Raw genomic sequence first — 15,099 nt, 5'->3', positions numbered from 1 at the left:
TGTTTGCTTATCCTGTAGGATATTGCAGGTCTTATAGGTCTTAGAAGCTTGCAGGAGGGAAGGGTTCACTGCCCCCCGCCCCCCATCAGATTTGGGCCAGATCTTGTTCTTTCACTATTTGTTTCCTCATTCAAGGTTATGTTGACCTACTGAAGACAATGGAAATCTGGCTGAGAGACAGAAAATTGTCCATGTTTTCCAGGGACAAAGCCATTGATGTACAAATGGAGTAGGGTGTCAGAGGACTGTCATCTCATTTACTTCAGTGAAGAAATTGCCAATCACTTGGATCTTAGCCTTGAAACATGTCTGATTATTGAGATGGAGTGTGCTTAATTCTGGTAGACTCCATGGTGAGAATATTTTCCTATTGTCTACTCCAGCAGGAAGGTTGTTAGAAATGAGGTGCGGTATTGTGGCAACTATTCCTGACCAAAATCCGGCAAGTAAAGACCAAAAGATCTCGGAGGAAGAATGGAACATTTTACCTCTTCCATCACTATCCTGCTACAGCAGAGCAAAGGTTATTATCCTGTGTAATTTACAGTATCACAGCTCAAAAGGTAATCAAGTTATCATCATTTTCATTTCAGTTCAAACAGGATTAAAGAATATCAATTTTGCTGCCAATTGTATGCAAACTCTTGCCAGCAGGCCTATTCACATTTATGTTTGAATAATAAGTTCACATGCTTCGGTTTTTAAATAAAATGTTCACACTATGAACCAAATTAATCAAAATACACACAAATATTTCCCTCTTGAATATACAGTGTCATTTTCTCCCCTTTTTTCCCCCTCCCTTCCCTCCCTCCTTCCCACCCCCCTCCAAACCCATTAAACGTTCAGCATATACAATACAATAAACCCATTAAACAATGTCATTACACAATGAAAATAAACAAGAAAATTGTGTCATCTACTTTTACGCAGTGGATCAATTCATTTCGTCATCTTCTCATTCTATCATTTTAAGGGGGTGGAGGTCCGCAGTAGGCCCTCTCTGTGTGTTCCATTTACAGTTCCAAAATTTGTTCAAATAATGTGACTTTATTTTTTTAATTATGTTATTTTTCCAATGGAATACATTTATTCATTTCTATGTACCATTGCTGTACTCTCAGGCTATCTTCTGATTTCCAAGTTGACGTTATATATTTTTTTGCTATAGCTAAGGCTATCATAATAAATCTTTTTTGCCTTTCATCCAGTTTGAGGCCTAATTCTTTACTTCTTATATTACTTAGAAGAAAGATCTCTGGATTTTTTGGTATGTTGCTTTTTGTGATTTTATTTAATACCTGATTTAGATCTTCCCAAAACTTTTTCACTTTCTCACATTCCCAAATTTCATGTACTGTTCCCATTTCCTTCTTACAGTGAAAACATCTATCTGATAATTTTGGATCCCATTTTTCAACTTTTGGGGTGTGATATATAACCTGTGTAACCAATTATACTGTATCATACATAGCCTCATATTTATTATATTTCTCATAGTTCTGGAACATAACTTTTCCCATATTTCATTTTTTTATCTTTATGTTTAGATCTTTTTCCCACTTTTGTTTGGGTTTATAGCTTATTTCATCATTTTCTTTCTCTTGCAGCTTGATGTGCATGTTCGTTATAAATCTTTTAATTATCATTGTGTCTGCAATCACATATTCAAAGCTGCTTCCTTCTGGTAACCTCAGCCTGCTTCCCAATTTGTCCCTTAAGTAGGTTTTCAGCTGGAGTTATGCAAACATTGTACCATGAGTTATACCATATTTGTACTTCATTTGTTCAAATGATAATAAATTATTTCCCAAAAAACAATTTTCTATTCTTTTAATTTCTTTTCTCTCCCATTCTCTAAAGGAAAGGTTATCTATTGTGAAAGGGATTAGTTGATGTTGCATCAATAATCATTTTGGTAGTTGGTAATTTATTTTTTTCCTTTCTATGTGAATCTTCTTCCAAATGTTGAGCAGATGGTGCAGTACTGGTGAACTTCTATATTGTAGCAGTTTTTCATCCCACTTATAAAGTATATGTTCAGGTACCTTCTCCCCTATTTTATCTAGCTCTATCTTGGTCCAATCTGGTTTTTCCCTTGTTTGATAAAAATCTGATAGGTATCTTAATTGTGCTGCTCTATAATAATTTTTAAAGTTTGGCAGCTGCAAACCACCTTGTTTGTACCATTTTGTTAATTTATCTAGCGCTATCCTCGGTTTCCCCCCTTTCCATAAGAATTTCCTTATTATTCTCTTTAGTTCATGAAATAATTTCTCTGTTAAGTGAATTGGTAAAGATTGAAATAAGTATTGTATCCTTGGGAAGATATTCATTTTAATGCAATTTACCCTTCCTATCAGTGTTAGTGGTAATTCTTTCCAATGTTCTAAGTCATCCTGTAATTTCTTCATTAATGGCTGATAATTTAATTTGTATAGGTGGCCTAAATTATTATCTAATCTAATACCCAGGTATCGGATTGCTTGTGTTTGCCATTTAAATGGTGATTCTTTTCTAAACTCTATGTAATCCGCATTATTCATTGGCATCGCTTCACTTTTATTTGAGTTGATCTTGTACCCTGATATTTCTCCAGATTCCTTCAATTTCTTATGTAAATCTTTTATTGTTATTTCTGGATCTGTTAAGTACAGTATGATGTCATCTGCAAATAAACTGATTTTATATTCCTTCTCTCTTATTTTTATCCCTTTTATTTTATTTTCTGTTCTTATCAGTTCTGCCAATGGTTCTATTGCTAAAGCGAACAGTGAGGGAGATAGTGGACATCCCTGCCTAGTTGACCTGCTTAATTTAAATTGGTTCGATATATATCCATTTACTATCACCTTCGTCAATGGTCCCTTATATAATGCTTTAATCCAATTAATATATTTCTCTGGTACTTTGAATAAATAATTCCATTCTACCCTGTCAAAGGCTTTCTCTGCGTCTAAAGCAACAGCCACTGTTGGTATCTTATTTCCTGCATGGATTAAGTTAATTAACTTACAGACATTGTCCATTGTTCGTCTTTTCTTAATAAATCCAGTTTGATCTAGTTTTACTATTTTTGGTACACAGTCGGCCAATCTGTTTGCTAATAGTTTAGCCATTATCTTATAATCTGAATTAAGTAGAGATCTATATCATGTTGGTGTTAGTGGATCTTTCCCTGTCTTTGGAATTACAGTAATTATTGCTGTTTTACATGAATCTGGAAAGTTTTGTGTTTCTTCTGTCTGATTCATTACTTCCAGGAGAGGAGGAATTAATAACTCTTTAAATGTTTTATAGAATTCTATTGGGAGTCCATCCTCTCCAAGCATTTTATTGTTTGGTAGCTTTTTTAATATATTAAAATTTCCTCTATTTCAAATGGTTTTATCAATTTGTTTTGATCCTCTTCTTGCAATTTCAGTAGTTCAATTTTAGTTAAAAACTCATCTATTTTGTCTTCTTTCCCTTCGTTCTCAGTTCGGTATAATTGTTCGTAGAATTCCTTAAAGTTTTCATTAATCTCCATTGGATTATATGTAATTTGTTTGTCCTTTTTCCTTGATGCCAATACCGTTCTTTTAGCTTGTTCTGTTTTAAGCTGCCAGGCTAGTATTTTGTGTGTTTTTTCTCCTAGCTCATAATACTTCTGCTTTATTTTGTTCACATGTTTTGGTTGAGAAATCAGACAGCGAGGATTATTTTCCCAAATCTTGAAAGCAAGTTCAGTCCTTGCAACAGTTAACATGTTTCCAATGAAAGTTTAAAAATGACAGTAACAGAAAAAAAACAGCTCCGTAGACTTAATCATTTAATTTCCCCAAAAGAATTACTGCCATTGCTTTAAATCTCACTAGTTTTTAGCTATCAAAATTGCATTTGACAAGTGTAATTTATTTTTAAATTCTCCTGCTTAGTTCAAGCTTGAGATGAATTTTCTGTAACCTGGATTCTGCTTCTTCCAACTCACGAGGATATTTTCAGAGCCTTTTTTTCCTCACCAGTTCTTTAGCACAATTTTACTATTTTTGAAATGTATTAAATACTCAAATCATTGTTATGCTACTGGGCTAAGCCATTGAGAATTAATTTTAAACAAGAAACCTTTTCTGGTGTCCCTGCCATTTACCCCATCTCCCTACCCCAGAACAATGCACTGACACTCCCCCAAATTCCAGGGTCTCCTTCCTCATTATGCCCATCAACTCCCATTACCTAGATATGTGATATATTTCCTCTGCTTGCTCCACCATTGCAGTGGAAAAGTCCAAGGGTGTGAAGCAACTTTAGTCTTGCGTGCAATAGAATTCTTGCACCACCTGCTTGGCACACCTTTCCAAGCCCCCAAAATATTTTAGGCCCCAAAAATTTTCTATGTCAAAATCACTGATATTTCCTCTTGATGTATGCTTCCACATCTAAGGATTAATCTTGCTGGTATTTTTTGAACAGCCTCTGATGTTTAAGTGTCTTTTGAAAATCTCAATAGTCATTATTACTTACAGATTCAGATTTCAGATTTATTGTCAGAGTACATACATGACATCACATACAGCCTGAAATTCTTCTTCCTGTGGGCAAGGCAGAATCACCACTTACTGATAAAGCAAATAAAACTGTACACAATGTACACATTTAAACAAATAACAAAATGTAAACAAACTGACTGTGCAATACAGAGAGCATGAAAATATTCCTTCTTTTTTAATCTTTATTGGTTTTTATAATAAATACAGTGCCCTGAAGAAAAGGGAACAAAACTGAAAATACAATATCACATATGTATATCAAGAGAAAACTTCAAACAGTATAAACTCGGGGAAATAACCCAAAAAAATCTGAGCAGCTTATCCTGAGGGCTACATATATTTTGTAGTCTTTGATTCATACCCTGACTCAAAAAATGAAGGTAAGATTATATCTCATCTAATCACATTAAAAACATTTATATCAAATGAAAATAAGATATCAAATAACACCGTGTATCTTCAAATTTCACCGATGAATCAAATACATGGTATCTAATTTTTGTCTAAACTTAAACAGGACATAATATGACAGAACCATTGAAACACTGTTGAGGTCCAGAGTCTTTCTACCTGAATAAGATGGCTCTTCTAGCCAACAATGTAGAGAACAATGTACCCGTTGCACAGGTACAGAAAAACTGCCTATGTCTAATCCAAAAAAGAGCAGTTATTGGATTGGGTCATAGCTCCACCTGGAGTACAGTTGAAAAGATATTAAAAAAATTATTTCTAATAGATTTCTAAAGATGGACAAGACCAAAACATATGTCAATGTAGCAATATCAGATTTGCATCTGTCACAAGTAAGGTTAATATTAGAAAAGATAAAAGTCAACTTATCTTTAGACATGTGAACATGATGCACCCCCTTGAATTGGATTAATGAATGTCAGGCACATATTGAAGATGTATTCACCAGTTTAAGAATCTTGTCCCAAAGATCCTCTGAAAAGGTAAGTTCCAATGCCCAAGACTTTTTAATCATGTCGTGAAGTACCGGATGTAATTTTAACAATCTATTGTATATAATTCCAATAAATCCTTTCTGAGAAGGATTCAATTGAAAAAAAAAATTATCAACTAGATCTGGTGGATATACAAATGGAAAATCTGGTAATATGATATTTAAGAAATTTCTAATCTGTAAATATCTATAAAAATGAATATTTGATAAGTCATATTTACTTACCAGCTATTCAAAAGACATTAAACAACCTTAAATAAATTTTTAAAAAAACCTTTGATTTTCCATATAGAGGATTGATCAATTATTGATGGTCAAAAAAAAAACTATGAGAGATAACACTAGATAAAACAAAGTTTTTTTAAATGTTAAATTTTTCTAAATTGGACCAGGTTCGCAATCTATGTTTGAATATTGGATTAGATATATCAGTGGTGCAAAAAATGCACACTATATACAATTGCAAACAAATAAAAGAAATGTAAACAAACTGTGCAATACAGAGATAGAAAAAAATCAATAAGTTGCTTAAGTCAGAGCCCTTGATTGAGTTTGTTGTTGAGGAGTCTGATAGTGGAGGGAGAGCAGCTGTTCCTGAACCTGGTGGTACGAGTCTTGTGGCTCCTAGACCTCTGTCCTGATGGTAGCAGTGAGATCAGAGAGTGTGCTGGGTGGTGCGGATCCTTGATGATTGCTGCTGCTGTAGGACTACGACAGTATTTCTCCCGCACCATCAAGAACATCTACAGGGACCTCATTTCTTTGTGAAATAAATGCAGAGCATGTTGGAAATACCTGGCAGATCAGGCAGAATTTATGTAGAAGAGAAAAATTGTTTAGCAACTTGGGGGTGGCCAAGGGGAGGACAAAATGGGAAGTCAGCGATAGGCTGGGGACAAGAAGAGCTTGAGTGACATAAGAAGCTCAAAGTGGTGGGGGGGGGGGGTGTAGTTATGTCTGGAAGATATTTAAAGAGTGGGGTGTAGTTATGTCTGGAAGATATTTAATGATGAAAAAACAAATTAAATCTGAAGTATCATGAAAGAAAAAGAACCTGGATCTGGAATTCAATCATTCCTTTATTTATAATAAATGAATTACTGGAAAGGTTTTGTGAGCAAAACGCTGGACAAAATGAATTGAGCGTATTTTGGTGCCGTATATTTGAAGAGGCAGAGAATGACAGGCTATTCTTAATAGAGAAAAATAGATTTGTAAATTAAAGGTATGTATTCAAGAGTCATAGCTGCGAAATGTCTGTGGCTTATTTGAAACAGCTGAAAGGCTGTCATGAGATGCAGTCAGACGCCAATATTTTATTCCTTGAGCCTTAAATCGTAGCACAGCAGGCCAAAGAGAATGGGTAATTCTAGTGGGCTCCTTTTAGTGTTTAGATATGTTGGAAAACAAATCCTTTGGAAGTTTTCTGGTCCATTGTACCTTGGATCAGATTGTCCTGATTATCTCTGCCCTTTTAGCTGGTCCCTTCAGTTGCCTGCCACCCCACCCCTCCCACCACAGCTCGGGTTACAGCACATGGACTGGATGTGACAGGACCTCTGCTGCCACAGTGCAGAAACTTTGCATCTAATGACAACACTGACAGCAAAATGCTAAGTGGGGATTCTCCATGTATAAAGCCTGTAACTGACACCATTAATTTAAAAAAATATAATGTTGAATAACATTATATTAACTGGAAATATTAATTCGATTAATAATAATTAAGTAATTCTCCCTCTAAAGATTTGCAGTACCACTCTCTTGAAATTATTGAAATCTCTCAGATTCTGAACTAGGTCTGGCATGTGGCAAGGTCCAAGATAGATTCTGAACAAAAAAGACCGGTTGCTGGACCCCATAGGAACTGCAATGCAGGAAGAAGACAGTTGCCTTTCCCAACTCCAGAACTTGCATCACTTTCAAAGGCCAAATGCTATCAGCTCCATCTGGCCACAAGCATTTTGTGCAGTAGCAAATTAAACATTTCGACTGCACGAGAAGATCCTTTTGTTCATAAACCTTACAATCTGACTCCCTTTGAAATTATTTATTCAATGTTTCCGAACACAAGAATAATTGTGTTTGCTATTTTTTGTAAAATCAGAGTTGAACATGGAGCTGACCTCAGAATATACAAAGCTATAGATATTTTAGAGTTGCAGAAAGCACTGATGAATGCTAGACACCACATCTTACAACAAAGCTAAATTCAAATTACATACGTCGTTTAATGAGCTCATCATTAAAAACATAATTGATTACTACTTGCAACATTTATATAATGAACATATAAACTTGAATCCCAAGAAAAACAACCAATATACTGCAATTCACTGTTTAAATGTTTTCCATGTGCATTAAGAAATAACCAGAAAAAAAACTCAGATTAATTATGTAGATTTTATTTGTCCATTGGATCTATACATTTAAATTACAATTACAAATCAGGACGATTGAACAGTGCAAACCACTGGAGAACAGCATCAAGAAATCTGTTAATAACACTATTTCCGGAGTAATAAATCAAATTGCGAAAAGGAGGCAAATTACAACATCTAAATTCCATCCAACACTCTACACAAAATGTAAACAGTAATTCTCATTTATTCCATAAATAAAAAATCAAATAATAATTTTGGTTTATCCAGTTTCCTTACAATATGTATAATTTATGAGGGATTTCAAACAAATTGTGTTTACAGATTTATTTCCATGGCAGCAACTCAGTAATATAGGTTATGTGCTCTCTCTGTGAAATCTGTTAATTAAAATGATCCCTTCTGTGTCATAAATTTTCTATGATCAGAGTTAAAGTGATGAGCTGACACTGGTCAAAACTGAAGCATTCTAGGAAATAGAAAATAGATGACTTGTCTGATTACCAAACATGAGGCTGATTAGAATTACCGGTACAGCAAGTGTGCAAAGCCCTTTAATGTCCCGAAAAGAGAAACTAAAATTTGTTTGCCATGAACTTAAAAGCAGATTTTTTTATTCAATCATTTTCTTTGCAAATATAGTAGAGGTCCTGTTACCTTTACCTATATTTTTAAATGTACGTTACAGAACCGATCAAATCATTATAGTATTTCAATGGGATTTTCAAATGCCATTGGCACTGGGTCCCAGATGATTTTAGTAAGCTAATTTGGATTCCACTCTCGTTTTGTTAATTCAGTTAGAAATAAATATAGCTGTATAAAGGAACAATGTCTTTAATGCTCATAACTTTCTTTCCAAAGCCAAGTCAATATCCCTACCATTGAGATTAATGAAAATAACTCAATAAATAAATTTGATTTCTCAACAGCAAGTCAGAGACTAATAAAGATGAATAGGCTTCTCGGTGCAATGAAAAATATCCAGATATAATCTTAGTTTCTTTATAACTTTCTCAGTGAATGGCAATGGCAGACAACATGCATTGCTTTTACCAAGCATACACACCACTCACTGGTACAGTATTACTGTGCTAGACAGAGGCACCGAGCATGCACACCACACTCTGGTATTACTGTGCTAGACAGAAAGACCAATCCTATACTATTTAGAAACTTGCATTTATTAAGTTACACTCAAGCATGGATATGCAATGATTGGGTAACATGGTACAGGTCATACGCTACATCCACGCACTAAAAACATATCATAAATAAAGGAATAATACAGGTTTCCCTTCAGTGAAGTGAATCCAAAACTTTTTCAGTTTTTCTGTGGCAGTAGGTACTTTGCTAAATGTAAAAAGATCCTACACCACATTTTCCCCAAATAAATACTATTCTGACAATATGTACTCAGAAATAAGTTATTATGTCAACAATTCATTGAAATGCATTTTCAATTCAAGCCAGAACAAAGAATACTTCAAATGATTCATGAACAGCATTTTACATTTATCTCTCACAACAGGTACATTTCAGTCTTAAAACTTGATAAAAATTTAGTAACATCCCATTTTGCCATGTGACCCCCTTCCTCCCTTTCACACTTCTGGCTGTCTTCAACTTAGCATCTTGCTTTGGGTGGGAAGGAATGAGATCAGTTCTGCAGCATTGATGAAAATAATCACGGTTCTGCACACTGGAAATGAGCATTAGAAGGACACATCTCATTTGGAGAATTAATTCCCTGATCTGAGGGTTTAAAAATGAGAAAGCGCTTCATGACTCAGAGGATGTGTGCTGAGCCCCACTGAATCTTCAGTGTGTCTTTATTCATTAATACGACCCAGAACAGTTCTGCTGGGAGTCGGTGTATTCAGTGGAGCATGGTTCAGTGCCAGGGAGGCAGAATCCCACTCCTCTTCCTGCAGAACATAAGAAATAGGAGCAGGCCCTTCAAGCCTGCTCCACCTAGTCCCTTCTCATTGTCCCACCATCTCTTTCAAAAAGCTGATATTAATCTTCACAAATAGATTTTAAAATATAGTTGAACTGAAGACCCCTTAGAGTAAAAGTGATTTTCATCATCCCACTAGGAGTCTGACTTTTCATCTTTAGCCATGTTCAATTAAGACTTGCAAGTTCATCAGATGAAGAGCGGGAGAATTCCCTTTGATAATTAATCTCCGGACAAGAATAGAGAACTGGCTAACATCAGAAGAAAGGGAGCAACAAGGACAATTTCAGTTCTTTTTCCCCGAGCACCGCATCGCGTTTGAGAGTGGAGGCTTTGTTCACAACTTTCAGCTTCAGCGCCGCCCTCTTGAACTCATCAAGTGGGAGCCCATCGAAGAAGAAATCTTCGTTGAAAATGGGGTTTCTGCTATTCTTGATGATGGTGCTTCGTTGCTTCTGACTCTTTCCTGGGGTCAGGTACAGGATGACACAGCAGTTGATGCTCTTGTGGTCCAAAGCCTTGTCGTAGAGGTCTTCGGCAGTGATGATCCGGATGCGAAGACGGGCATTTGTAGGATCGTATTCAGCGGCCAGCCTGATGGTTCCTCCTCTGCTCAGGCGGACGGTGTGTTCCTTATGAACGCGGTCTTGGTCAGGAAGCAGGCTCAGAGGAAGGATCCCTTGCGGGGCAGGAGGACCGCCAGGCGGAGGCGTGGGGCACCGGAGCCTTTTGGAGACATTTGGGCTAGCGTCCGTGGAGCTGCACTCATCGGTGGACAAGGAGCTGTTGCGGGTGAAGGACTGCAGAGGCTTGCAGTGCTTGGCCAGGTTTTCGTGGCTGAACAACTTGAGCAGAGAGGCGCCCGACACCGAGCGGGAGAGAAGGGGGGAGTTAAAGGGCGAAGACTCCACGGAGGAGGCGGTATCGCTGTCCCCGCCGCCGAAGTACCTGTAGGTGCTCGCCAGGGACAGGCTGAACTCGGGCGGGTTGAGGTGTTGGCTCTCGCCGTTGCTTCGGTGCCCAGCGGGCCGCTTTCTGGGGGAACCGGGCGAGGTGACCGGGCTCCCGTGATCGGCGTGGAAGAGGGACTCTTTTCGCCTGGTGTGGGGACTCTCCACCAGGGTGGAAAAGCCATAGGAGGTCTGCGTTAACGGGATGTAAGGGAGGGACATGGCGCTCTGCGACTGAGGGTCCGAGTTGGTGTTGCAGCCGGACCCGCTCAGCTCATCCGCGCCGCCTTCGTCCGCGCTCTCGATCTGGATGATGTGCCGGTTGGCGACCCTCAACAGGTTGCCGCCGCCGGCTTCCGAGCAAGTTCTGCTCTTCACCCGGGGGCTGCCCTGGGGCTTCTTCGCCACGAAGATCTGCTCGGAGGTGGACGCTTTCAAGTTGCTCCTCTTCTGTCGGTTCTCCGCGTTCTCGGCGGCCGCCGCCTCGGACGAGGTGCTGGCAAATGTGGGAGGGATGAAGAAGTCGGGGATCTTGTCCGGAGTCAGCACGTTGCTGAAGATCGGGCCCTGCGCCGGTCGTTCCCTCCCGCCGCCGTCACCGCTTCGATTCAAGTTGCTTTCAACCGAGCCTCTGATTTTGTCAAAGAGCCACATCCTCGGGCAAGGGCTGCGATCTAGGGAGAGGTATGGAGACCCCCGTCAGACCCCCAGTACAAGAATGGCTGCGATCTAGGGAGAGGTATGGAGACCCCCCAGTACAAGCACGGCTGCGATCTAGGGAGAGGTATGGAGACCCCCGTCAGACCCCCAGTACAAGAATGGCTGCGATCTAGGGAGAGGTATGGAGACCCCCCAGTACAAGCACGGCTGCGATCTAGGGAGAGGTATGGAGACCCCCGTCAGACCCCCAGTACAAGAATGGCTGCGATCTAGGGAGAGGTATGGAGACCCCCCAGTACAAGCACGGCTGCGATCTAGGGAGAGGTATGGAGACCCCCGTCAGACACCCAGTACAAGAATGGCTGCGATCTAGGGAGAGGTATGGAGACCCCCCAGTACAAGCACGGCTGCGATCTAGGGAGAGGTATGGAGACCCCCCCAGTACAAGCACGGCTGCGATCTAGGGAGAGGTATGGAGACCCCCGTCAGACCCCCAGTACAAGAATGGCTGCGATCTAGGGAGAGGTATGGAGACCCCCGTCAGACCCCCAGTACAAGAATGGCTGCGATCTAGGGAGAGGTATGGAGACCCCCCCAGTACAAGCACGGCTGTGATCTAGGGAGAGGTATGGAGACCCCCGTCAGACCCCCAGTACAAGCACGGCTGCGATCTAGGGAGAAGTATGGAGACCCCCCAGTACAAGCACGGCTGCGATCTAGGGAGAGGTATGGAGACCCCCGTCAGACCCCCAGTACAAGCACGGCTGTGATCTAGGGAGAGGTATGGAGACCCTCGTCAGACCCCCCAGTACAAGCACGGCTGCGATCTAGGGAGAGGTGTGGAGACCCCCGTCAGACGCCCAGTACAAGAATGGCTGCGATCTAGGGAGAGGTATGGAGACCCCCCAGTACAAGCACGGCTGTGATCTAGGGAGAGGTATGGAGACCCCCGTCAGACCCCCAGTACAAGCACGGCTGCGATCTAGGGAGAAGTATGGAGACCCCCCAGTACAAGCACGGCTGCGATCTAGGGAGAGGTATGGAGACCCCCGTCAGACCCCCAGTACAAGCACGGCTGTGATCTAGGGAGAGGTATGGAGACCCCCGTCAGACCCCCAGTACAAGCACGGCTGTGATCTAGGGAGAGGTATGGAGACCCTCGTCAGACCCCCCAGTACAAGCACGGCTGCGATCTAGGGAGAGGTATGGAGACCCCCGTCAGACCCCCAGTACAAGCACGGCTGCGATCTAGGGAGAGGTATGGAGACCCCCGTCAGACCCCCAGTACAAGCACGGCTGCGATCTAGGGAGAGGTATGGAGACTCCCCAGTACAAGCACGGCTGCGATCTAGGGAGAGGTATGGAGACCCCCCAGTACAAGCACGGCTGCGATCTAGGGAGAGGCATGGAGACCCCCCAGTACAAGCACGGCTGCGATCTAGGGAGAGGTATGGAGACCCCCCAGTACAAGCACGGCTGCGATCTAGGGAGAGGCATGGAGACCCCCCAGTACAAGCACGGCTGCGATCTAGGGAGAGGTATGGAGACTCCCCAGTACAAGCACGGCTGCGATCTAGGGAGAGGCATGGAGACCCCCCAGTACAAGCACGGCTGCGATCTAGGGAGAGGTATGGAGACCCCCCAGTACAAGCACGGCTGCGATCTAGGGAGAGGCATGGAGACCCCCCAGTACAAGCACGGCTGCGATCTAGGGAGAGGTATGGAGACCCCCGTCAGAACCCCAGTACAAGCACAGAACCCCATTTAACCTGGGGGGGGGGGCGGGATAAAACACCACTTTCATCGCTTCAATGCCAGCAGCTCCGATTCCACTCAACATCTCCGGGTGCGGGCGAGACACGGACACGGGGGGCTGGAGTGAAACACACACCGCGCTGGAGAAGCTCGGCGGGTCCCAACAGTGCCCTTGATGGAGCCAAGGGAAACCTCAAGCCCGCAACGTGGGTCATGCATCTTGGCTGCTGTTTGTGACCGGCTGGAGATTCTCCAGCATTTTACAGAAAAGCGGCTGAAGTTGCGTGCCACGTGTAACACATCACCTTCTCCCAGCGCCGGCTCGCCCTGCCTGCGGCGGATGCAACTCTTGCACACTCCCGTCTAAACTTTTCTCCACTTCCAACCAAAACATCAACTTTCGCAACAGAAAGGCGAATCGCCCCGTCTCTCGCTGCCTGTGCAAAGTATGGGAGCGGAGACTGGTTGGAAATATGAAGGCAGAATGAGCTGAGAGGCAGAAGGCGTCACTTACATCCCCGCTCGCCTTTCTGTGCCCGCGCTCCTTGAGGTCGCTCTGCTCCGGCGCTGTGGCCGCTCTCCCCAAATCTCAGCAGCAATGGCCCGAACTCGCCTGCCTCTCCCTCTCTGCATTGTTTCATCCGCCAGACCTGTCACTCAGGAATAATCGGCCCCATCCAGCCAATAAGTGAGAGGTGCCGTTTGGAGAACCAAGTGAACCTGATTGTGCAGCCAGGTAACCAGCGATTGCCTGCACACAGCGTCAGTTGCCTAGCGCCGGGGACGGTGGCAGCTGACACAAGGCGCCTTTCCTGGGGTCAGGTACAGGATGACACAGCAGTTGATGCTCTTGTGGTCCAAAGTCTTGTCGTAGAGGTCTTCGGCAGTGATGATCCGGATGCGAAGGCGGGCATTTGTAGGATCGTATTCAGCGGCCAGCCTGTTCTCCCGCTGTGAAAAAAAATGACGGCCATTCGGTCCGTCTTCTGCATGAATACTTCCCCGCATCTCCAATTCTGCATTTCAACCCGTCGAATAACGTCAACTTGGAGCAGTGGAGGAGAAACCTATCAATGCCTTTTGAGGGGCCACGAATGGATCAACTGGGTGGAAGAGTCTAGGGCACGAGAGAGACCCAAGGGATTTCAGAAGGGCCTGAGGGAAAACTTTTCTTTTCATTGAGAGTGTCCTCCCTGTCAGGAATGAGGTGCCCGAGGAAACATGGTGCAATTATGAAATGAGGCTGGAAATGGATAGGGACCAAATGAGGCTAGTCCAGAATGCAAACTCCATCAGCATGGTCGAGCTGGGCCGAAGGGCGTACCTCTGAATAATTTGGAAGAGGGTCAGTTTCAAGACTTCTGCAGAATTGAGTGACCGTTCCCTGTAACTGATAGAAGATGGAAGAAATCATGTGGGCCGTCAAGTGATACCTATGCTTCAAACTATATTTCATCTCACCCTGTCAACTGTCCATGGTCTCATGCACTGCCAGACTGGAGAAGCAACACCTCATCTTCTGACTGGGCACCTCCAACCAGATGACATTAATATCAACTTCTCTGGCTTTCGTTAAACCACGTCCCCCCCAACCCCCTTGCTTTCCCGTCATCACTCCATTCCCTGTCTCACACAGACATGATAAATTCCACTTCGTCCCTTATCACATCCAATTAACACCTTTTGTTGGTCTAGATTCCTCCCCCATTATTTGAAGAGACTTTCTGATGTCTCCTGCTTCTGCCTTTTCTGATTTTCCCTTGAAGAAGGGCTCAGGGCCGAAACATCGGCAACATCATCTTTGTCTCCTATAGATGTTGAAAAGACCAACTGAGGTCCTCCAGCATTTTACTACAATCACAGCGTCTGCAGCCTATTGTGTTTCTGTCGATGTTTGTAT

General features: G+C 42.2%; 1 protein-coding gene across 1 annotated transcript; it reads right to left on the bottom strand.

Annotated features, from left to right (window-relative positions):
* Nucleotides 1–7,877: 7,877 nt before the first annotated feature.
* On the bottom strand, nt 7,878–13,912 carry LOC138758766 (C2 calcium-dependent domain-containing protein 4C). Its single transcript, XM_069928132.1, has 2 exons — nt 13,714–13,912; nt 7,878–11,458 (listed from the first exon to the last, which is right to left on the bottom strand). Exons 1-2 carry the CDS (start codon nt 13,838–13,840, stop codon nt 10,092–10,094), a joined length of 1,494 nt encoding a protein of 497 aa, XP_069784233.1. The 5' UTR covers nt 13,841–13,912; the 3' UTR covers nt 7,878–10,091.
* Between the last annotated feature and the right edge of the window lie 1,187 nt (nt 13,913–15,099).

Source organism: Narcine bancroftii, chromosome 3 (assembly GCF_036971445.1).
Source record: "Narcine bancroftii isolate sNarBan1 chromosome 3, sNarBan1.hap1, whole genome shotgun sequence".
Lineage (NCBI taxonomy): Eukaryota > Metazoa > Chordata > Chondrichthyes > Torpediniformes > Narcinidae > Narcine > Narcine bancroftii.
This window is presented reverse-complemented; position numbering and strand designations above follow the sequence as displayed.

Bases quoted from the DNA above. Each gene is read 5' to 3' on its own strand.
- LOC138758766 (XM_069928132.1), bottom strand. From the start codon at position 13,840: ATGAAACAATGCAGAGAGGGAGAGGCAGGCGAGTTCGGGCCATTGCTG. The intron at 11,459-13,713 runs GTAAGTGACGCC...ACCTCTCCCTAG, and splicing joins ACAGAAAGGCGAGCGGGGAT to ATCGCAGCCCTTGCCCGAGG.